This window comes from Salvelinus fontinalis, chromosome 2, assembly GCF_029448725.1.
Source record: "Salvelinus fontinalis isolate EN_2023a chromosome 2, ASM2944872v1, whole genome shotgun sequence".
In the NCBI taxonomy this organism is placed as follows: Eukaryota; Metazoa; Chordata; class Actinopteri; order Salmoniformes; family Salmonidae; genus Salvelinus; species Salvelinus fontinalis.
The window spans coordinates 36,307,960-36,332,772 of NC_074666.1; the positions used below are offsets into that span (position 1 = coordinate 36,307,960).

Below are 24,813 nucleotides of genomic sequence, written 5' to 3' on the forward strand. Positions count from 1 at the left end.
TGGAGGGATGGCCTTGAAATGAAAAGATGTAGATGTCTTGAGTGGGTTATTGCCAGCACAATAAAAAACGAAAAAACGACTACATCAACCTGAAAGAATGCTGGTTCATTGTTTACGGTTCATTGTTTACACCAACTTTAATAGGTGCGTATACGCTTTAAAAAGTGATGACTTGTCTGAGCTTCATTAAAGTGGAGCTGTTGTTTACAGCATCACACGTCTGTGGAAATCGCTGAATTTGAGGCGTGGCTAGCCTACTTTGTGTAATGACATTTTTTTCGTTACTTGAAAAACCATGTGACGTAGTGAATCTCCACAATACTACCATGCACAACCGCCGCGCAACAGATGCTTGGCTTGAAGGGACCGGGCGCACAAGTAAAGGACTGGCAAATAATGCACTGTTTCAAGAGGGGTAAGCAACAAAGCTATTTAAGAAATTGTTTGCAGATAAAAGTTATGTTTTGAATGTATATTTGATAACATGTGGCTTGGTTAGAGTGATTGTAGTAGCATACTATCGCATTTTTGTTAGATTCATGATAAGCGATACGAAGTCGCAAATTCACATTTCAAACAATTGTAATTACAGGGTTTGCTTTGGAGGAAAGTAAAGTATCCTATGTTCTTTTTCCTTTTCACAGATGGCTGTTTACGCAAACCATACTTTTGGAATGTTCTTGGATTATTGCAAAAATACTTTATTTCTCTTTTGGACCCACTAGAACAGTGTCCCTCATGACACTTATTTTCGAAGACCGACTACATGTTCTGAAATATTTGCGGAGATGAATTCGTACTACATAGTATTTGAGATATTAATAGCAATTTTGTCCATATCTGGCAATGTATTGGTTTGCTGGTCTGTCGCCATCAACACCACTCTGAAAACAGCAACTAACTACTTTTTGGTGTCTTTGGCTGTGGCAGATATTTTGGTGGGTTGCCTTGCCATTCCCTTTGCCATAACCATAAGCATCGGTATCCTTTTGGACTTCTATGGATGTCTTTTTCTTGCCTGTTTTGTTTTGGTACTGACTCAAAGCTCAATTTTCAGCCTCCTTGCAGTTGCAATTGATAGATATTTGGCCATCAATATACCCCTCAGGTGAGTACCTATTTATTTGGGATTTTCATTGCTAGACCGACATTGAACGTCTGTGTTTTGTGATTTAAAATTAATAGTATTTACTTACAAGTAATTAAGGAAAAGCCCAGACAAATAGACATGTTTTTCAAGACAGTAGGAATACTTTACTGGCGGGGAAAATGTGTTGCAGTAGCCTATCATGTACACGATTAAAATGGCGTTAAAAAAGAACAATGATAATACAGTAGACAACAAATTCACAAAAAACACTGTTTTGGGATATATATTTATCTTAAAGTGGTGGAAAAAGTACCCAATTGTCATACTTGAGTAAAAGTAAACATAACTTAATAGAAAATGACTCAAGTGAAAGTCACCCAGTAAAATACTACTTGAGTAAAAGTCTAAAAGTATTTGGTTTGAAATATACTTAAGTATCAAAAGTAAAATTATAAATCATTTCAAATTGCTTATAAGGATAGCCTGGGGCACACTACAACACACAAATGAAGCATTTGTGTTTAGTGAGTCTGCCAGATCAGAGGCAGTAGGGAGGACCAGGGATGTATTCTTGATAAGTGTGTGAATTGCACCATTTTCCTGTCATGCTAAGCATTCGAAATGTAACAAGTACTTTTAAGTGTCAGTGAAAATGTATGGAGTAAAAAGTACATTATTTTATTTAGGAACGTGGCAAAGTTAAAAAAAAAAAAGTACAAATACACAAAAAAATACTTAATCAGTACTTTAAAGTATTTTTACTCAAGTACTTTACACCACTATCTTGGGCATTTTATTGAGAATTTGTTGTTTACTGTATTTTTCTTGTTTTTTTAATATGTTATGTGTACAAAAGATTAGGAACACCTGCTCTTTCCATGAGATAGCTTTCATCTAGATTTGATGATCCCTTATTGATGTCACCTGTTAAATCCACTTCAATCAGTGTAGATGAAGGGGAGGAGACAGGTTAAAGAAGGATTTTTAAGCCTTGAGATATTTGAGACATGGATTGTGTATGTGTGACATTCAGAGGGTCAATGTGCAAGACCCAATATTTAAGTGCCTTTGAACTGGGTGTGGTAGTAGGTGCCAGTCGCAGCTGGAAACGGCTGATTTTAAAAACATTTTTTTAATGTAATATCTACATAGGCGTACAGCCCATTATTAGCAACCATCACTCCTGTGTTCCAATGGCACGTTGTGTTAGCTAATACAAGTTTATAATTTAGAAGGCTAATTGATCATTAGAAAACCTTTTTGCAATTACATTAGCACAACTGTTGTGCTGATTTTAAAGAAGCAATAAAACTGGCCTTTAGACTAGTTGAGTATCTGGAGCATCAGCATTTGTGGGTTCGATTACATGCTCAAAATGTCCAGAAACAAAGACTTTCTTCTGAAACTTGTCAGTCTATTCTTGTTCTGAGAAATGAAGGCTATTCCATGCGAGAAATTACCAAGAAACTGAAGATCTTGTACAACGCTGTGTACTACTCCCTTCACAGAACAGCGCAAACTGTCTCTAACCAGAACAGAAAGAGGAGTGGGATGCCCCGGTGCACAACTGAGCAAGAGGACAAGTACATTAGAGTGTCTAGTTTGAGAAACAGACGCCTCACAAGTCCTCAACAGGACAAATCTAATAAGACCAGTCCTCAACTGGCAGCTTCATTAAATAGTACCCGCAAAACACCAGTCTCAACGTCAACAGTGAAGAGGCGACTCCGGGATGCTGGCTTTCTAGGCAGAGTTGCAAAGAAAAAGCCATATCTCAGACTGGCCAATAAAAAGAAAAGATTAAGATAGGCAAAATAACACACACTGGACAGAGGAACTCTGCCTAGAAGGCCAGCATCCCAGAGTCGCCTCTTCACTGTTGACGTTGAGACTGGTGTTTTGCGGGTACTATTTAATGAAGCTGCCAGTTGAGGACTGGTCTTATTAGATTTGTCCTGTTGAGGACTTGTGAGGCGTCTGTTTCTCAAACTAGACACTCTAATGTACTTGTCCTCTTGCTCAGTTGTGCACCAGGGGCCTCCCACTCCTTTCTATTCTGGTTAGGGCCAGTTTGCGCTGTTCTGTGTACTTTTAGCAAATGGCCAGAATAAAAAGACGCATATGCAATGCTGCTAACCAGCCTTGATTACGGGGAGGGTGGGCAATGATTGGTTTTAATCAAATTAAACGAATTGGGGGGGAACCAATCACTTTGTTTTGTTTCTAAATACGATCATACGATCAAAAGGCACATCTTCCTTCCATGGGCACTGTGCATCATGGCTGGATAGGCTGCGCTTCAGTTCTCAAAATCCATGCCATCATCAACTGGTACACAAAAAGGAGGTCTTAACTTCCCATTAGCGCTGCATAAAATTGTCACATTTGCGCTTGTTTTTAAGGAAACACCTCAAATATTGCCACACCTCAGCGCAAGCGAGCTGATGTTAGACAGGTTAATTGCCGGACCTGGCGTTAGGGCTGGAAAATGCCAGTGCGGCAGTTTTTACATGACAAAATTGCAATCCTATCCTATCTTGGCGCCGGCCGAAAATGGAGCCCAGAATGCACCTCCTTGCTCTGCCCTGAGATTTCCAAAGTCAAGTCAACTTCAAAAACCTGCAGTCGAAGTAGCTTGAGACTAGTCATTTACACATACAGGCTACAACACAGCTGAACCAAAGCATTCTTGAGGTCTCACTCATGACTGTAAATCTTGATTGTGTAGATAACCCTATGAAACCTATGTTAGGGTTTGGGGAGCTCTGGCTTGTTTTTCAAAGGACATGGGTGCCTGAAGAGATTGGATAAGCAGCTTTACAGTAGATACATTTTACAAGGTAGCTAATTTTCCAATGGTATATTGATGTAGATTGTGAGGCACCACCCCTGGTACACTTTAAAAGGCGCTATAATAGATCATCACACCTCTCTCCCTCAGACTCTGAGACAATGGGTGGGCCCACTTGATCGATAACTAGCCTGCTGGCCTCCGTGTCATCATTGATATAGAGCTGGAGATGGCAGAGGAGCACAGTGGTGGTAGCAGAGTCTGCCACCCTGGCAGCCCGACGATAGATGAGACAAATTGGTTCAGATAGAGAAAATCATTATTTGTGAGACAAGACAAGAGGCAGCATCAGAGTATAAAAGGTTTCAGTAGACATTGGGGTTTGAAATTATTGACACCCTTGATAAAGATGAGCAAAAATTACTGTATAAAATAAATGATTCAATTACTAAGCTATATTGTATGCTAAAAATATTTGGAAATTAAATTATTTTATACTAATACAATTGCACAGAAGTATTTTGTTTAACAAATGTTTTTTCTCAAAGTAGGTGTAAAGATGATTGACATCCCTGTTTTCATTACCTTTCAATACCTCACCTTGCAAGGATAACGTCACTGAGCATTTTTCTAAAAATGTTTTATGAGTTGGAGAACACATTGGGAGGGATCTTAGACCATTCCTCCATACAGAATTCTTCCAGATTCTTGAAATCCTTCGTCTGTGATTATGGACTACATTCTTCAGTTCAAACCACAGGTTTTCAATGGGTTTCAAGTCCGGAGACTGAGATGGCCATTGCAAAATGTTGATTTTTGTGGCTAAACCATTTCTTTGTGGATTTGATGTGTTCTTAGGGTTATTGTCTTGCTGGAAGATCCACTTACAGACAAGTTTCAGCATGGCCTAAGAGCTTTATTTTCATGTCACCCAACTAATGTAAACTCCTTGAGTCTGCTAAACAGCATTGGCACTTGGATTGGAACTGGTGCTTTGGTCAGATGACATGAAAATAGCGCTCTTTGGCCACGCACACCAGTGGTGGGTTTGGCATCAAAATGAGAATGAATGAGCAGAAAATAATCCCATATCTACTGCAAAATATGGTGGTGGATCTTTGATGTTACGGGCTATTTTTCTTCCGCTGGTCCTGGGGTTCTTGTTGAGGTCAACGGAATCATGAACTTTACCCAGTACAAGGATATTTTTGCCAAAAACCTGGTTGCCTCTGGCAGGATTCAGGAGGCTGAAATTCGGCCGCAAGTGGATCTTCCAGCAAGACAATAATCACAAGCACACAAATTCACAAAGAAATAGTTAATTGGCCACAAAAATCAACATTTTGCCATGGCCATCTCAGTCTCCAGACTTGAATCCCATTGAAAACCTGTGGTTTGAATTGATAGACAAAGGATATCAAGGATCTGGAAGGATTCTGCATGGAGGAATGATCTAAGTTCCCTCCCAAACATTTTTGGGGAAAGCTCAGTGCCCGTTATCCTTGCATATTGAAGTATTGAACGGTATTGAAAACAAGTGTCAATAATTTGGACCCCTACCTTTTTGAGAATGTTTTCAACAAAATCTCTTTCTCTGGCCAATTGTATTAAAATAATGTAATTTCCCATTTTTTTTGCATACAATATAGCTCAGTATTTGAATTATTCATTTTAGACATTCATTTTTTATCATCTTTAACAAGGGTGGCAATAATTTCTGACCTCACTGTAACTAAGACCAGGAGTTTTTCCTGCTCACAGGACTTCTTATGACATTATGTAAGAAGCCCTCTTACTTGCTACCACATCAGATTTCAGTGCCGGTGTGTGTGAAATAACAAGGCAAACGGTTGCTTTTCCATTTACAGTGGTTTTCCAAGAATGAACTCAATCAGGAAAGCAACAGCATTCTTTACCACCCCCCAATATGTTATTCCGAGGATGGGTGAAAAATCAGATGGAATATTCTACAGGGGGATGTTATTAAAAGAACATATCATCACATACAGAAATGTTGCTGCTCAATAGACGGGTTAGTTGTTTAGCAACAAAACTGATGCATGCGCAACTATTGGGCAAAACAGGATGGGTTGGCCTAGATTGTTGATAATATGTAAACTATATTTTCGTCTCCGATGTCTATTGAATGAGCACTTGTCCTCACATACATCGTTACATTTGCTGGTTAGCTAGCTAGCGAATGTTAGCCATATTAGCATAGATGTAACATCAGTCAAAACAAGACCTGGTATCAATAAAAATATCAAACGAGCCACTTACGATTCACTACATACCATAACACACAACCTTCTGCCCCTTTGACGCGCACATCGTTTGTGACGTTGTCAGCTAACCCGTCTATGCCAGCAAATGCATTATAGTCAACAAGAACGTTCCTTTCAGAAAGCAAGCCAGATTGAAACATGATTTTCTATTTTACGGTTTGCCCCTTTAACCAAGACCCAGACTCGCACACACACGTGGCGTGGTAATGAGAAGAGTGTGCGATCAGCAAAATGTACTGTTCTCTAGCCATTTCTTTAGTGTTTGTGTGTTCGGTCGGCAGGGACTTAGTCTTTTGGGACAGTAGTTCCCTTAGATCAGACTGTTTTCACAGCTGACTCTGGTGGATGTGAAAGGGCAGACGAGATACTTCAAACCCTGCGAGATGGCGCTCTGTTCGGCACCCACTGACTACACACATGCGCACATACTCAAACATTTTAGGTCCTTTATTTTCTTTTCATGTTTCTCAAGCTATTTCTGTATTTTCTGTCACACACACCAGACTGTCTGGAGGAAAAGATCCAATAGCATAACCTCTGGCTACTATGTTCCCAGCTAACAAACCTGCCAGGCCTCTTCACCTAGCTGTCTGTCTTCAGTTCTGTTCTCAGGCCCCACGTCTTTCTCTATGCTTCGAAAGAACCAGTGTTGCATCCTTGAAAAGCTGGTTTCCTCTATGCTGCTACTGAGACTCAAATGTTTTCAGAGGCTTTTTTTTTTTTAAAGGATGGCATTGCCAAACTAAGTGTGTGGTCTTACATCATAATGACTTGCCACTATTGAGCCCCAAACACTGTTAGGCTGTTTCAATAAAGTTTGTCATTTGGCTTTTGCAGTTGTTTAATGGCATGAGAGGAAATAGGTGTGGCAACAGGTCTTCCTTACTACACACACACATAATAGATGTGATGTAAATACAGCAACAATGAGCGTGAATAGGATAAAGGTGGTGAGGAGTGGTTTACTAACACACTTCTGCAACACTACTGAAGGAAATTCAAATTCATTGTGTTTGTACAAAACCCAAAAGTGTAGCCTCCCACACACCAGCATTATTCAAAGTTTGCATCCAAGCAATACATTGACTCTGGCTCTGGGTTGCATTAAAGGGTTGATGATAATTTCATTCACCAGACCAGTTCCATTTCAAATAAACATTCAGTCACTCAGTATGAGTACACCTTCGTTGGGCGTGGTCACAAGGAACTCATATCACACGATGTCTGTGGTAGACAGACAGAAGCAACAGCCAATAGGGGAGACCCTCGCTCCTTTATAAGGCGCTGTCGCTCCCGCTCGCTTCACTTTTCGTTCTTCCTTAGAAGGTCGTTATATTCCTAATTACTCTCCTCAGCACCGACTTGGTCTAATGCTTTCCAGCTATAAACTGTTCACAGGCGAACCCATGAGGATGCACTGCCGTGGAGCTAGTCCTGGCGTTTGGTAGCCAGCGTTCACCCCGTAGGTTAATAGCCTCAGTGCTTAGCCATAGCCCTGGTATGGAAAAACCTGGCCTATACGTGTGCTGCCGACGCGTAGCTGTGTTGCTAGTAGTCATGTCGGTAGCTAGCTAGCTTTCACCTCATAGGTTAGCAGTCTAGCTATTGCAAGCACACTGGGAAGAGGTACCCATAACTCTGCTGGAGTGAGCTACAAGCCTGGGGCTAAAAGTCTGGTTGTAGGTGGCACACAGTAACTGGAGAGCACCACGTGGTGCATTGCTCTACAGGCTAGATCATCTCCCACGACCGCAGTACCTATAGGCAAGACCGGCCAGTGAAGGTGCTATTAAGCTCTGTAAATGAACTCTAGAATCTGCTTCCTATTTCGCAACAAAGCATCCTTCACTCATGCTGCCAAACATACCCTCGTAAAACTGACTATCCTACGAATCTTTGACTTCGGCGATGTCATTTACAAAATAGCCTCCAACACTCTACTCAGCAAATTGGATGCAAGTCTATCACAGTGCCATCCGTTTTGTCACCAAAGCCCCATATACTACCTACCACTGCGACCTGTATGCTCTCGTTGGCTGGCCCTTGCTTCATTTTTGTCGCCAAACCCACTGGCTCCAGGTCATCTATAAGTCTTTGCTATGTAAAGACCCGCCTTATCTCAGCTCACTGGTCACCATAGCAGCACCCACCCGTAGCATGCGCTCCAGCAGGTATATTTCACTGGTCACCCCCAAAGCCAATTCCTACTTTGGTCACCTTTCCTTCCAGTTCTCTGCTGCCAATGACTGTAACGAATTGCAAAAATCACTGAAGCTGGAGACTCATATCTCCCTCTTTAACTTTAAGCACCAGCTGTCAGAGCAGCTTACAGATCATTGCATCTGTAAATAGCCCATCCAACTACCACATCCTCATATTGTTATTTTTTTGTTGTTGCTTTTTTGCACCCCAGTATCTCTACTTGCACATTCATCTTCTGCACATCTATCACTCCAGTTTTTAATTGCTAAATTGTAATTCCTATTTATTGCCTTACCTCCCTAATCTTACCTCATTTGCACACGCTGTATATAGACTTTCTCTATTGTATTATTGACTGTATGTTTGTTTATTCCATGTGTAACTCTGTGTTGTTTGTGTCGAACTGCTTTGCTTTATCTTGGCCAGGTCGCAGTTGTAAATGAGAACTTGTTCTCAACTGGCCTACCTGGTTAAGTAAAGGTGAAATAAATAAAAAAGTAGGGATGCTACCGTGTAGGTTGAGAGAGCTAGAGATGGAGCTAGCTCTAGTCGTGTGTTCGCCAAGGCTTATCTGTGTAGCTAGCTAGTCCTGGCATAGCAAGCTAGCGTTCGCCGGAGGTTTAGTAGTCTGGCTCATACTAACACACTGCTAGCTGAAGAGAATGTGCGTTCTTCGTGAGCAAGCTTTGACTCTCATCTCTATCCTTTCTTCCTCCTCGGTGGGAATAAGCAGCACAAAATTGTAGTTAGGTGGGCTGTTAGGGCAGATCTAGCCGTGTGCCGCTAACTGGCCAGAGACTGAGAAGTAAATGTTCCTTTCGGCAAAAGTGCTCAATCCTCTTGACGAGAAACCTAATTCCTAAGCTCTGTAGCGAATCCTTACCTTTTTGCCCGTGAACAGTTTAGCATGAAAGCATTAGTCCAAGTTGATGCTGAGGAGAATATTTAGGAGTATTACAACTTCATAAGGAAGAATGGAAAGTGAGGCGAGATGGAGAAACAGCGCTTTATAAAGGAGTGGAGGTCCCCCCTATTGGCTGTCGCTCCTGTCTGTCTACCAGAGACGTTGTGTGATAGGAGATCCTTGTGACTACTGTCGTGGTCATTTCCTGTATTACTAAATGAGTTTACAAACCACACACAAGTCAGAGTTATATTTTAAAGTCCATCTTTAATTATATGAGCTTCACCATAGCCCTTTGACTCTCAGATCAATTCAGTGTCTATAAATTAATTCTCTGAGTGCTTACAAAATAATTCTTAGTATCTTTTATAGCCAAGATACACCCCTCTCAACTTACATGATGAACCACAGATTTTAGAGAAACTTCACAGAGGGCCTTTTACTTGAAAGAGGAGTATCCCATAGCCAGATAGCATTAGCTATAAATTATCGTTCAGTTTGGTCTCTTAGATGAGGTTCTACTTCTCGTTCTTGGTACTTCCTAGTACCAAAACATTATCTCATCCAATGGCATATATCAATTGTCAATTCTAGATACCCCCATCTCAAATACACCCCCTCTTCTCCCCACTACTGGAGAAGCTCACTAAGGGGAGTGAACCTCTAGGTCATCTACTATGAAAGATAAGTTCAACATCAGAGGGGTGGTATAATGGTTCCAGACACTGCCATACTCCTCCCCCCAATGGGAAAATGAGGGTATGACTGGCATACAGACATAGTGGAGCCCTTCACATGGTTTCACAGATATATTCATTATGAAGACAATGTTCAAACCTGACTTCTCCCTTTCTGATATTCTGCCTATTACCAGACATGTAAAAGACAAGCCTGACCTCTCCCCTCTCTGGGCCCCAAGTGACTTTTCCCTAGAGAAGAAAGGAAAATGCAACTGCCAACAGTATTGTCCAAAAGAAGACATTCTAATGACAAGTATAAAGTAAATAAAACATCTTATCTATCTTACCTAACTAATTCTGATTCAGCTACGACACTACGCTCAACGAAGGCGTGACCTCACTCATATTAGCATAGATCCGGGGTTATGTGAGAGTATTGCTGTCAGGCCTACTCTCATCTATTTTTTTTGTATGTTTGTATTTAACCTTTTATTTAACTAGGCAAGTCAGTTAAGAACAAATTCTTATTTACAATGACGGCCTACCCCAGCCAAACCCGGAGACGCTGGGCCAATTGTGTGCCGCCCTATGGGACTCCCAATCACGGCTGGTTGTGATACAGCCTAGAGTGAGATGGGCTGTGCTCACTTGTGTTCACAACATGTGGCACTTCATCGCCCTGAATCCAAGCCTCTAACTCCTGTTATGAATCTGTACTAGTTTGGCCTGTAACGACAGATAATAGGCCTATTATCTCACGTAGAGATATCACACATCTCTTGAGTGGATCTCTAATTAGCGCTGGTGCCATATGCCATGTGAGGGCAGGATATTTGCGTACTTTGCATGCAAATCTTAAGTGTAGGCAAAATTTGATGGGGTTGCCAGTGGAGCAAAGAGAAACACCTCATCCCTTTGAGGTTATACTGTTTTTTTTAAGCGGATGTGCTGTGAAGTGATTGTTGACACTGTACTATTCTGGCGGAGGTTTGTTGGCTGCAATGTGCCCCAGGCGGAACCACATGAACAGTGGGGTTAGAAAAGGGAGGTGTGGGGAGAAAGGAACAGAAGAAAGGGAGACCGAGAGAGACGATGCCAGCGTGCTGTCGTCGTGCCAGAATTAATCCGCTCAGCCGACAATTCACTGGCCCTTGCAGAGGAATGCCACCAAACCCATCAGAGACAGTGAGGGGACAGAGGGAGAGAAGCAGAGAGAGAGACAGTGTGTGTGTGAGAGGGAGAACGAGAGAGCGCGTGTGAGAGAGACAGAGAGAATGAGAGAGAGCTGTCTACCCCCCCAGATAATAGTCCCTGCCTGGAACTCATACCTCTCTTGGCTGAAAGGTTATAGGACTAAGAGGAGGAGAGAGACTGAGATGGATGGTTAGAGAAGAAGAAAGATGGGGAGATGCATGCAGTGTATCCACCCACCTCCATCAGTCGGGTCATGTCATTTATGTACGTTCTCAAGCCTCTCTCCAATAGTGGTGCCCTATCGTGATAAGCCCAATCATTCTGGACAGAGGCTAATGACTGTTTAGTCTAAATTACATTATAGTGGCAGGAAATATGATTACATTGCTAAAGTAGTCAAATGTTTAGTAGGAAACAACTTTGCCTTCATTATCATGTCGTCAAATGTCCTTTAGACAGATGGCAATGTTGTCATTAGCTAGCAAAATTCATCAAAAATAGCTAGGAATGCTAATGTTAGCAGCTAAAATCCGGTGTCCTCCCCTCAATTTTAGCTAACTAGCTATTGTTATACTGCATCTAAAGGCAATCTGGTGACAAAAGGTTTTACTACTAATTATTTGCCTCCATTTGAATGGAATTGTATTTCCAAGCCACTGTAAAAGCCACTGTAATTCACTTTTGATGAAATGTTCATCAGTGCTCATTGAGTAGAATGCTCAGTTGGGCAACAGTCCAAAACAAATGTTCAAAACAATATTGTGAAGAAACATGCAACCCATGAATAGCCTTAGGGCCCATCACTTCAGGTCCCTAAGCATGGCCATGGCTGTCTGTAGATTATTGATGTCACTGGGGCCACAGCATCCTTCAGAGAGGGATGGGCAATGGAGAAATAGGGACAGAGGTAGAACCCAGGGACCCATGATTAATAATTTACTGCTGCATCACAAAAGTCCCCGTCTGTTTTGAGGCTTTGATGTCTGATGGGCTACAGGGTTATCAGTCAAATGAGCTGCTGCTACCTGTGAAACTAAACTTCTGTGAAATGGCACATGGCTGACAGTCATTTTACTGCCAAATTGACCACGTGAAAAAGCATCTGTTTCATGACGAGGAGGGAAAAAACATTTCCAGCACACAACGACCACTTCCTCTTCAACTTTTTGAATAAAACCAAAAAGCTATTTTCCCCATTGTACTAAATTATTAGTCTATTTTAATAGTACCGTAGTTGATATTTGTTGTACTATAGGAAATATCATGTGGAAATATAATTGACATGCTTATACAGTACATGTCATTATTACATGCTATAATCAAAGCGAGTGAAATCACATGAGCACTGACAATAAGTTCATGATTATCCTTTATCTTCTGTATATCTGCTGTATTGTCATGATTTAGCCTGAGAAATCTGTGGCTCAATGCAAAACAGTGGTTCTAAATATACCTAGCTGGAGGCGGTAGCTGTCATACCACACAGGTTACACACGTGTGAAACAGGACAAATATAAGCACCCCTTATTTTATTTATTTAAAAAAAAATGTATCCCCTTTTCTCCCCAATTTTCGTGGTATCCAATCGCTAGTAATTACTATCTTGTCTCATCGCTACAACTCCCGTACGGGCTCGGGAGAGACGAAGGTCGAAAGCCATGCATCCTCCGAAGCACAACCCAACCAAGCCGCACTGCTTCTTTAACACAGCGCGCCTCCAACCCGGAAGCCAGCCGCACCAATGTGTCGGAGGAAACACTGTGCACCTGGCCCCCTTGGTTAGCGCGCACTGCGCCCAGCCCGCCACAGGAGTCGCTGGAGCGCGATGAGACAAGGAAATCCCTACCGGCCAAACCCTCCCTAACCCGGACGACGCTAGCCCAATTGTGCGTCGCCCCACGGACCTCCCGGTCGCGGCCGGCTGCGACAGAGCCTGGGGGCGAACCCAGAGACTCTGGTGGCGCAGTTAGCACTGCGATGCAGTGCCCTAGACCACTGCGCCACCCGGGAGGCCCAGCACCCCTTATTTGTCTGTGTTCAACACTGTATCGATAGACTGTTGTTCTATTTTTATCTCATCCTTCTTCATATGCTAGCTATTAAGGTTAACCTCAGTGTGACTGGGCTAGGTCCTGCAGACATCATGTTTAGAGAGGAGATGAGTTGGACTCTGGGATTTTTCCTATCACATCCCTGTCTCTTAAGTTAATGTGCAAATGTGCTCAGTGAAATGCAACATCTTACTTGCTCAAATTGCCAAATTCTTATTCTCTGTGCAATATCCAGATCACTGCAGCAGAGCCAGCTTGTTTGCTCTGAGAGAGTGTCACAAACAAATGATCCAGATCCTTACATTGATTCAACCATGGGTTACATAACATTCCAATATCCATACTAGCATACCACTTTGAATGCATGCCCAATACAACACATTGCTTCATAAGTGGTATGCTATAGATACTGGAACAGTGCACATGACAAGGCAAAGAGAGGCTACATGTACAGCAGGATACCTGGTGTTTGTGTAAAGCAGACAGGATGTAGGTAGTCTACACTGAAGACACATACAGCAGTGTGCTGCTGTTATCAATATGCTTTCCATGTCTTCCAACACATGGAACCCAATGGCATTCTCACCCAGACCTCGATCGATAGAAGTCTGCTGGAATGACGCCTCGTTATCTTTTGGTATCCTGCTTTAGGCAATATCATGGAAATGACAGATGAATCCTGTCACAGGCCCTACCTAATATAATGTTCAGTTGGTCCAACTTTCAGGACCGCATGTTTTTGTTCTCTATTGCCTTTCTGTTACTCCTTATGTTATTTTATTCATGAATGAATGTGCAGCATTAGTGCCAGAATTCTTGATAAAGGCCACTGTGGCCTTTAAGGGCACTCGGTCACAACTATTAGGGAACAGAAAATAAGACCCATGTATAACCCTCACAGATGTTAACACTGCCTTTTTGGTCTCTGCATGTCCCCCTATCCAGGTACAAGGAGCTGGTGACAGGCACGAGGGCCAGAAGAATCATTGCTATTTTATGGATCCTGTCCTTTGTCATCGGCCTCATCCCGTTCCTGGGTTGGAACCTGAAGGTTTCTTCCTGCCGTCAGAATGTCTCCAGCAGCCTGACAAATGGCAGCTCTGTGGGGGAAACCAGTACCACTATCGCCCCTCTGGTGGACGATCTGAGCAGCATCAAGCTCACCTGCCAGTTTGAGAATGTGGTGGACATGCACTACATGGTCTACTTCAACTTCTTTGGCTGTGTCCTGCCTCCTCTGCTCATCATGCTGGGCATCTATGTGAAGATCTTCACTGTGGCCCGCATGCAGATGCACCAAATTGAGCTCAAGTGCTCGGTGAGCAGCAATAGGTGCAGCCACCATAACGGGCTGCTTCAGCGCGAGATCCGTGCCGCCAAGTCTCTGTCCATCATCGTGGGGCTGTTTGCCCTATGCTGGCTGCCCGTGCACATCCTCAACTGCCTGACCCTGTTCTACAAGGACCTGTACAAGCCGGCCCCAGTCATGTACATAGCCATCATGCTGTCGCACGCCAACTCCGCTGTCAATCCCATTATCTACGCCTATCGCATCCAGGACTTCAGGAACACCTTCCGCAAGATCCTGACGCGTCAAGTCCTGTGTCAGAGGGAGGAGCTCTACCTCCACTCCTCCAATGGAAGCAGGCGGAGCAGAGACCAGATCCACATGACCATTGACCCATTACTCTGAGGGGTGGGGTTGCAGGGGGCATGAGCCTTTACTGTAAGGGCAGGCAACGGGGGCATGAGGCTACTAGTTCTGCCGACCATTGACCCTTTACTTCATAGGTGGGGCCACAGGCCAGCCGTGTAGCTCAAAACACTACCTGTGTTCATGTTTCTGTTGTATTTTATTTTTGAATGCCATTTTAAGTGAGATTAGAAATGTTTACAGAACAAAGCATGGGGGTATAATGATATACAGTGCCTTGAAAAAGTATTCATCCCCTTGGTGTTTTTCCTATTTTGTTGCACAACCTGTAATTTAAATGGATTGCTTATGTATTCACCCCCCTTTGCTATGAAGCCCCTAAATAAGATCTGGTGCAATCAATTACCGTCAGAAGTCACATAATTAGATTGCACACAGGTGGACTTTATTTAACTAAGTGCCACATGATCTCAGTATATATACACCTGTTTTGAAAGGCCCCAGAGTCTGCAATACCATTAAGCAAGGGGCACCGCCAAGCAAGCGGCACCATGAAGACCAAGGAGCTCTCCAAACAGGTCAGGGACAAAGTTGTGGAGAAGTACAGATCAGGGTTGGGTTATAAAAAAAATATCAGAAACTTTGAACATCCCACGGAGCACCATTTTAAATCCATTATTAAAAAATGGAAAGAATATGGCACCACAACAAACCTGTCAAGAGAGGGCTACCCACCAAAACTCATGGACCAGGCAAGGAGGGCATTAATCAGAGGCAACAAGGAGACCAAATATACCCCTGAAGGAGCTGCGAAGCTCCACCGCAGAGATTGGAGTATCTGTCCATAGGACCACTTTAAGCCGTACACTCCACAGAGCTGGGCTTTACGGAAGAGTGGCCAGAAAAAAGCCATTGCTTAAAGAAAAAAATAAGCAAACACGTTTGGTGTTCGCGAAAAGGCATGTGAGAGACTCTCCAAACATATGGAAGAATGTACTCTGGTCAGATGAGACAAAAATTTAGCTTTTTGGTCATCAAGGAAAACTCTGTCTGGTGCAAACCCAACACCCCAACACCCCGAGAACACCATCTCTGCAGTGAAGCATAGTGGTGCCGGCATCATGCTGTGGGAATGTTTTTCATCGACAGGGACTGGGAAACTGGTCAGAATTGAAGGAATGATGGATGGCGCTAAATACAGGGAAATTCTTGAGGGAAACCTGTTTCAGTCTTCCAGAGATTTGAGACTGGGACGGAGGTTCACCTTCCAGCAGGACAATGACCCTAAGCATACTGCTAAAGCAACACTTGAGTGGTTTAAGGGGAAACATTTAAATGTCTTGGAATGGCCTCGTCAAAGCCCAGACCCCAATCCAATTGAGAATCTGTGGTATGACTTAAAGATTGCTGTACACCAGCGGAACCCATCCAACTTGAAGTAGCTGGAGCAGTTTTGCCTTGAGGAATGGGCAAAAATCTCAGTGGCTAGATATGCCAAGCTTATAGAGACATACCCCAAAAGACTTGCAGCTGTAATTGCTGCAAAAGGTGGCTCTACAAAGTATTGACTTTGGGGGGTGAACAGTTATGCACGCTCAAGTTTTCAGTTTTTTTGTCTTATTTCTTGTTTGTCTCACAAAACATATTTTGCATCTTCAAAGTGGTACGCATGTTGTGTAAATCAAATGATACAACCCCCCCAAAAATCAATTTAAATTCCAGGTTGTAAGGCAACAAAATATGAAAAATGCAAGCCACTGTATGAAGCTGAATAGATTAATCTGTCAAATATGCCTTGAATGTGGAGCATTATTTATGAGTTAAGATGAGTATCAGGCAAGGTGATAAAGCTAGCCTGGCCCCAGATCTGTGTGTGCCGTCTTACTAACTCATTGTCATGGCCATAGGAGTTAGCAAGACCACACAAACATCTGGGACCAGGCTAGTGAAAATTTACTTTAAAGCTGGAATCTGTACTTGGTAAAACTGCCATGTCCGTTTGCGATATTACAATAACAAAGTTACTTCAAACAACGAATATTATTTTCCCCCTCTGACATCATTGCACGCACGATAGAACAGCAGAGTATGTAGGCCTACTGCAATTGTTTGTACTACGATGCTGGATGCTCCTTTCCTCCGTTTCATCAACAAAACAAAAACAATAACACATGCTCTGGGGCGAACAGTGGCACTGTTCTACCTAATGCGGATTCCAGCTTTAACTGTTGAAGGATTTTTATTTTATTTTGTTGAAGCTAACTGGATTTGCAGGACTGTGAAATTAATCCACTGATGAATCCAATACTATGAGAACACCTCATTTACCATTCCTACACATTGACCATATCATAACTTAAAACACATTTTTCTAAGTCTTAACTTTCCAAAAAATAATATGCATCAAGTGTTCAATGTTTACTGTTTGGTATTTGATTAGTCATGTAGCTAAAATTTGAGAAACCTGGCTGAGGTGTGTATTGTTCGTCATGGGCTATATCAGACTTCTTCAGTACTGGTGTTGCATAAAAACATACATCGGAAACTCTGCCAAGTGGAACCATTTTCGACTAAACAGCAACATGTCGAACAACACAGCTCGGATTGGGAAAGTATTTTTACACATAATATAAACTTGTGGTGTTATTGTGCTCTGCATGAATTTTGCAAATATCATGGCTTCTTTAGATTCATGGAGAAAGCTCAGGAATATACAGTATGTGGTGGGCAGACTGAGTAATGTGAAAAAATACATCTAAAATTCAGAAACAGGATATTTAGTGATTCGCAAGAAAATCACGTCAACCTTTTAACTTACAAATACATGCCTCATTATTTGAAATTCTTGATTACTTAGTTATGTAATCTCCCTTTTTAAAATGATAGATTTACATTATTATTCCTAACAAAATGCTGACATTTTTTGGGAGTCTTGTTCAACATAGCCTAAATCATATCAGAAAACAAATCTGTGTTACTTATTGTTATACAGTTGAAGTTGGAAGTTTACATACACCTTCGCCAAATACATTTTAACTCAGTTTTTCACAATTCCTGACATTAAATCCTAGTAAAAATAACCTGTTTTAGGTCAGTTAGGATCACCACTTTATTTTAAGAATGTGAAATGTCAGAATGACTTATTTCTGCTTTTATTTCTTTCATCACATTCCCAGTGGGTCAGAAGTTTCCAGAAACAATTTAAAGGCAATGCTACCAAATTGAGTGTAACTTGGGCAAACGTTTCGGGTAGCCTTCCATAAGCTTCCCACTATAAATTGGGTGAATTTTGGCCCATTGAGCTGGTGTAACTGAGTCAGGTTTGTAGGTCTCCTTGCTCACACACGCTTTTTCAGTTCTGCCCACAAATGTTCTATAGGATTGAGGTCAGGGCTTTGTGATGTCCACTCCAATACCTTGACTTTGTTGTCCTTAAGCCATTTTGCCACAACTTTGGAAGTATGCTTGGGGTCATTGTACATTTGGAAGACCCATTTGCGACCAAGCTTAACTTCCTGACTGATGTTGCTTCAATATATCCACATAATTTTCCTGCCTCATGATGCCATCTATTTTGGGAAGTGCACCAGTCCCTCCTGCAGCAAAGCACCCCCACAACATGATGCTGCCACCCCCGTGCTTCACGGTTGAGATGGTGTTCTTCGGCTTGCAAGCCTCCCCTTTTTCCTCCAAACATAACGATGGTCATTATGGCCAACCAGTTCTACTTTTGTTTCATCAGACCAGAGGACATTTTGGAGAAATGTATGATCTTTGTCCCCATGTGCAGTTGCAAACCGTAGTCGGGCTTTTTTATGGCGGTTTTTGGAGCAGTAGCTTCTTCCTTGCTGAGCGGCCTTTCAGGTTATGTCGATATAGGACTCGTTTACTGTGGATATAGATACTTTTGTACCTGTTTCCTCCAGCATCTTCACAAGGTCCTTTTCTGTTGTTCTGGGATTGATTCGCACTTTTCGCACCAAAGTACGTTAATCTCTAGGAGACAGAACACGTCTCCTTCCTGAGCGGTATGACGGCTGCGTGATCCCATGGTGTTTATACTCGCGTACTATTGTTTGTACAGATGAACGTGGTACCTTCAGGCGCTTGGAAATTGCTCCCAAGGATGAACCAGACTTGTGGAGGTAAAAAAAAAAATATTCTGACATCTTGTTGATTTCTTTTTGATTTCCCCATGTCCAAAGAGGCACTGAGTTTGAAGGTAGGCCATGAAATACACCCACAGGTACACCTCCAATTGACTCAAATCATGTCAATTAGCTTATCAGAAGCCATGACGTCCTTTTCTGGAATTTTCCAAGCTGTTCAAAGACACAGTCAACTTAGTGTATGTAAACTTCTGACCCACTGGTATTGTGATACAGTGAAATCATCTGTCTGTAAACAATTGTTGGACAAATTACTTGTGTCATGCACAAAGTAGATGTCGTAACCGACTTGCCAAAACTATAGTTTGTTAACAAGAAATTTGTGGAGTGGTTGAAAAATGAGTTTTAATGACTCCAACCTACGTGTATGTAAACTTCTGATTTCAACTGTATATTACACATCTGAATGTCAACCTCTTCCCTTGGCATCCCTAGAAGGTCCATAATACAACCCTCACATGGACTGACACACACACCTCACATGGACACAGCTGTGATTGTTTGCCAACCTGGCAAATTCCTGTGTTCTGGAACAAACCAGGTGGCTTTTAATACTCAATATTGTCAAACTGTTGGATCAACCACTTCTACGCTGTACGGTCTGTCCTAGCATAACAGCTAAGAGCCATGTGGCTCCATCCCCCTCACTCAGTAAGAACTCCTAAATACACCACTTCACTACACCAAGCCAAATCAGTCAATGCAATGCTGAGGAGGTCCCTCTTTGTTGAACGAAACAAGCTCTTTAATTTCAATTCTTGAATTTGAATTGGCCACACCTGACAGGAAGCAGCATTGGAATTGAATTTGCATTAAAGAAAGTAGAATTAAATTCAATACATTTATTTATTTAGAATTGCTTTGAATTATATTCTGCTTCCTTCAATTAAAATCCTGCTTCTTTTGGGGTGTGGCCTACAAATTAAATTCAGAAATTTTGAATTGACACAAACCCTGCAGGGAACGCTAGGCCTAACGATATTGTAGGGTTTACAAGTCCTTGTTCTGTGAAAGACAAAAATATGCTTCATTGTTGTAATTGTATTTTTGTACGAGTGAGTCTGACACAGTGTTGTGAAATAGACGGTGCATCGTTCTGTTTGAAGATGTCTCCCTGTACTTGACCACCAACTGATGAGCTTGCCTTTGTTGTGTTGGTTGGCTTTGTGGACAATGGCTTCTTTTCTAAGAAGCTGTGACAGTCTATTTTCCTTTCAACTGGCTGAAATTAGATGTGGTTTTCTATCAAAAACAGGAAACCAGACATCTACAAAATAAATCCAGTTTAACGAGACCCAGTTTGGATGTGACGGCACACAATCTGTGCTAAAATTAGGGTGGTTTTCCTCTGCTATGAGAAGGGCCTCCTTGCTGTGATATTAAACTGTGTTGTGTACTGTTTTTGTGTTCACAAAGTTAGATTGAACGGGATCTTAAGCACTTACAAATTTGTACAAACATATTGTACGAATTGGAATTCGCAACTTATCATATAAACGGCAGGAGAGGAAAACAAATTGCAGGATGTAACATATTGTGAAAATGTCATTGCGAAAATTTTGGGGGACCAGTTTTTGATAGTGAACACTACTTTCAATACTTCCTGAAATTATACAAAACCTCTGTAGTATCACTTTAACTTCTAAAAGGAATATAAGACAAGTGTTGTCTTAGCACAGGGGTCCAACAAATACAGTATTTCCATTGTGTTTAATTTCTTAGTTTTTCATTTCTTCACCATACACATCAACCTTCACCTCTACAACTTCAAGGGCTAAACTATAGGAGTGTGCCAAACTTCAAGTACATTCCATTGGAGAATGCACTGTACTGGTATTACTATTATTTGTTCATTCAAATGTGACCTTAGCATCAAGATAAGGGCTCAATTCCATTACAATTTAGTAAACTGAAATTCCAATTTCCCTAAATGCTTCTTACTGAGAAAAATGTGGAATTGGTGTTTCTTTACTTCCGGAGTTGATTGAATTGAAATGGAATTGCCCCAACCCTGCAAGATACTGTGGGTTGTAAAGCCTTCAACAAGCCTGACTTGTGAATGAAGGCTTCCAACGATTTAAGAAAACCATACAAGAACAAGCTGATGTAGTTTTCCAACCTGTGTGTTTGCAAATGTGTTACAGTATTGATGTCACTAACCAGTAGCCTAAACAGTCAACTGTGGTTCAAATCAAAGTGTATTGGTTGTGTACACATATTTGCAGGTGTTATAGTAGGTGCAGCGAAATGCTTATGTTACTAGCTCCAACAGTGCAGTAGAATGTCTGAATGTCAATGATGTTCAATTATTATTTCACTCCACTGACAACTAAACCAATACTGCTATTTAACATGAGAAAAATCTGTATGGTGAATTATTTTGTCAATAAAAGCTATGTATGACTTGCCTGGTTAAATAAAGTTAAAGGTTAAATAAAAAATACAAATAAAATGTTCATATTGTTACAAGTCAGAGTCATACTCTTACAAGAAGAGTTTACAAACCTACCTATAACGACCATTTTCATATAAAAGGAGAGTCTTAAAATAGTCAATGAACAGATGCATATTCTCTGGAAACAGATTAAGAACACACAAAAAACAGCAAAATTTTTTGTCTTTTGATTTTCAGAAAGCGGAGAACCACACCAGAGTTCTAGAAGAACAGTACAATGACCTAAAAGCCATAAAAGTAATCTTCACACATGCAGACAGACTGGAGGAGACCATACAGCAGCAGTAGGCTTTGCTTTTTAAACATCTTTCCTCAGGATGTGCTGTTGTAGCTTGGTCTCAGATGGTGTTGTGTGGCTTTGAGTCCGGATCAGTGACCTGTTGGGTTGTGCTTTGGGTCTGTAGCTGCGGTCTGGTCTTCTACATGTAGGTCTGTATGAGTGACCTGGGGGTCTGGTGCTCTACGTGTCAGTTCTTGCTGCTCTCCCAGAAAGGATGCTGGACATCTGCTGGTCAGACAGGGCCTCCTGCTGGGACAGCTCCATGGCCTGACTGAGGTAGGCAGCCAGGATGTGCTTGCACTGACACAGGAGGAGAAATGTTAGAGGGGGGGGGGGGGGGGGGGGGGGAGTGAGAGAGAATAAACCCTGATGAAGGCAGCTTAGTAAATCTATTGGATTGGAGCCATGAGAGTATGCAGCTTTTCTTTTGTGTGTTCAGGCAAGTTTGCAGAGATGCTTAAAAATTATGATTAATATACAGGTAACTGCCAAAATACTTTCTATCCCATTCAATTCAGTAAATGGGATAGAAAGTACATTGAAAGTAGGTTCTTCCACACAGGTGTGGTTCCTGAGTTAATTAAGCAATAACATCCCATCATGCTTAGGTTCATGTATAAAATGCCCAGTTGCCCATTATTTTGGCTAACCATGGCTAGAAGAAAAGATCTCAGAGACTTTGAAAGTGGGGTCTCAAAGGAGCATAGGGGGTTTAAAAGGTGTGTGTGTCAGTCTCAAGTCACCAGAGATCAACCCAATTGAACACATGTGGGAGATTCTGGAGCGGGCCTGAGACAGTGTTTTCCACCACCAACAAAACAGAATGGTGTCCCATTCCTCCAATAGAGTTCCAGACACTTGTAGAATCTGTGCCAAGGCGCATTGAAGCTGTTCTGGCAGCTCATGGTGAGCCAATGCCCTGTTAAGTCACTATGTTGGCGATTCCTTTATTTTGACAGTTACCTGTATTTATGACTTTAAAAAAAACATATTGTTATTACATTTATAAAAAATGAATAACACTTCTACAATGTCAGTATTTGTCATACCAATGTAATAAAGGTAGGCAGAATGTATTACATTCCCAAAAAACATTGGGCAGAAATAAGCTCAGGGAGACTTCTCAGAGTAACAGTACAGTGGTGTCTCTTGCTGGGCTGTGGACCTAGAGCAGGGTTATGGTTTGTAGACTGTCCAGGCAATAGGCTCCATGCGAAATCCCCAGTGGAGACTGTGGCCCTGCCCCTGGTCTGCCCTAACTAACCCATGACGGGGTCGCAATGACGATGACAGGTTCTGCAGTGCCCTTAAAACAACACAGACAGCTCTGGCTATATGTGGGAGAGAGGGGGAGTAGTGTTGTCAACCTCACTGTGAAGTATGGATAGATTCTGTATTCAGGGAAATATTCAGAGGCAGCTGAGAGTTTATGGGACTCCAGGGACTTTTTGGCTTTGTGCTCCTGAGAGTCAAACGGGATGAACATGTTTAAATGAGATGCAAAAAACAAACACTAGTGCCAGGGTCTTGCTAATAATGAACTGCTATACAGATCAACATGTGACTGCCTTCTGGGGGGGAAACCCTGAATGGTGGAATTCCACATCTTGTCTTGCTCAGTTATGCATGACTAGAACAGGTGGTGTGTGTGTAGGTTTTGTCTAATGTCTTTGTAGTTTATGGCTGTGTGCTCTATTAATTATTAAAACATGGATTATGTCTTTGTGTTCACCAGCAGGCTCTCGTTCCTCCTGAGCACAGTGTAGGCGAAGGCTGGGCAGGAGCAGTAGTGACAGGAGGTGTAGCAGGTGTACAGCAGCCCTGACCCTCCAATCACCTTCAACAAAACAAACATGGACACTGTCAAAAACCACAGGTAGAAAGTCAAAGGAAGAGCTGGCCAAAACCACAGTTGTTCTAGAGAGTGGATTAATGGAAAATAAATTGGTCACAGAAAGACTCTTTAAAACATATCACAGTGTTGTAGGAGAAGAGCGAGAATGTCTTGTCTCTAGCAAGTACTTAAACAAACCTATCAAACAATGATGTGAATTCTGTTTGTACTGATACTGCATTCGCCTGCCACAGCTTGAGTCAATTCCACACATATTCACAACAGCTGAGGAGCACTGTGGACAGTAGAGCAGGGTGAGGAATGAGGTGAAACAAGCTCCTGACTTCATCTCAACCATCCCTGAGCTCCTCCAACACATCCTGACACATCCCACTAACCTTGGGGCCTGTTCAGGAGGATGTTACGTTACAGAACATTAAGATAAAAATGTATGGTGTAGAACAGATTGTGTCAGTTCTATTCATTCTATTTTTAGAATATAATTATATTTCATTCTATTCTATTTATATTCTCAATGTTCACAATATCACTGAATAAACCCCTGGCATCTGGAAAAGGGATTGTGTCACCTATGGCCCCATGCAAACATTTTAAAAAGTTATAGTTCCCTTTCTTCCTTGCATATTTCACTGATCTGATAGAACTAGGATGGAGAAAGAAAGGTTGTCTTCACCTATCCAATCATTTCAGATCAGCATTCCAACTTAAGGAAGGAAGGAGAGGAAGTATGCATTTTTTATGAATCCAAATGTTAAACATGTATTGGGTTTGAAAGTGGAAGACAATAATTCCATGGAGCTAGACAAGTGGCTCCAAATATTGCATATAGGCTACTCCAACACCGTAGCTGTAAAGTCTGGCACTCAAGATAGGGGTAGACATACTTTGTGCCAGACTCTCAGCTTCAGCCCCATTCTGAAGATGACGCATAAGGGCATTAATTCAGAGGATTACTCAGCCTCGTCACCATAACTAATGACTCTCAACATGACAGAAACAGGCTCCATTATTCCCCAGCTGAGACAAATTCACAGCTATGTAGTCCCTCTAAATTACCTTCTCAGTGATCTACAAAATAAAACACATAATTTGTAGAAAAGTGACGCTTCATTATAAATGAGTAACTCTTCAGGGAATATTACAATGAGTCGATTTTAAAAAGTGACAAAAGCAGAGTTGTGAGACTGTGAGCCACCTGGCTGA

At 41.9% G+C, this 24,813-nt stretch overlaps 2 protein-coding genes across 2 annotated transcripts in view; one reads left to right on the forward strand and one right to left on the reverse strand.

The window, feature by feature from the left end:
- LOC129817818 (adenosine receptor A2b-like) lies at window positions 1-21,423 on the forward strand. Its single transcript, XM_055873393.1, has 3 exons — window positions 1-415; window positions 645-1,108; window positions 14,143-21,423. Exons 2-3 carry the CDS (start codon window positions 789-791, stop codon window positions 14,888-14,890), a joined length of 1,068 nt encoding a protein of 355 aa, XP_055729368.1. The 5' UTR covers window positions 1-415; window positions 645-788; the 3' UTR covers window positions 14,891-21,423.
- Window positions 20,716-24,813, reverse strand: part of LOC129817826 (zinc finger SWIM domain-containing protein 7-like) — a 21,290-nt gene continuing 17,192 nt past the window's right edge. The window contains exons 4-5 of the mRNA XM_055873404.1: window positions 23,488-23,592; window positions 20,716-22,055 (exon numbers count right to left, since the gene is read on the reverse strand). Of these exons, the coding sequence (XP_055729379.1) occupies window positions 21,936-22,055; window positions 23,488-23,592 (225 nt within the window). The 3' untranslated portion in view covers window positions 20,716-21,935. The remainder of the gene's footprint in view (window positions 22,056-23,487; window positions 23,593-24,813) is intronic.

Excerpts from the sequence above, each read along its gene's own strand:
- LOC129817818 (XM_055873393.1), top strand. The coding sequence starts at position 789 with ATGAATTCGTACTACATAGTATTTGAGATATTAATAGCAATTTTGTCC. Across the intron at positions 1,109-14,142 it reads GCCATCAATATACCCCTCAG|GTACAAGGAGCTGGTGACAG; the intron begins GTGAGTACCTAT and ends CCCCCTATCCAG.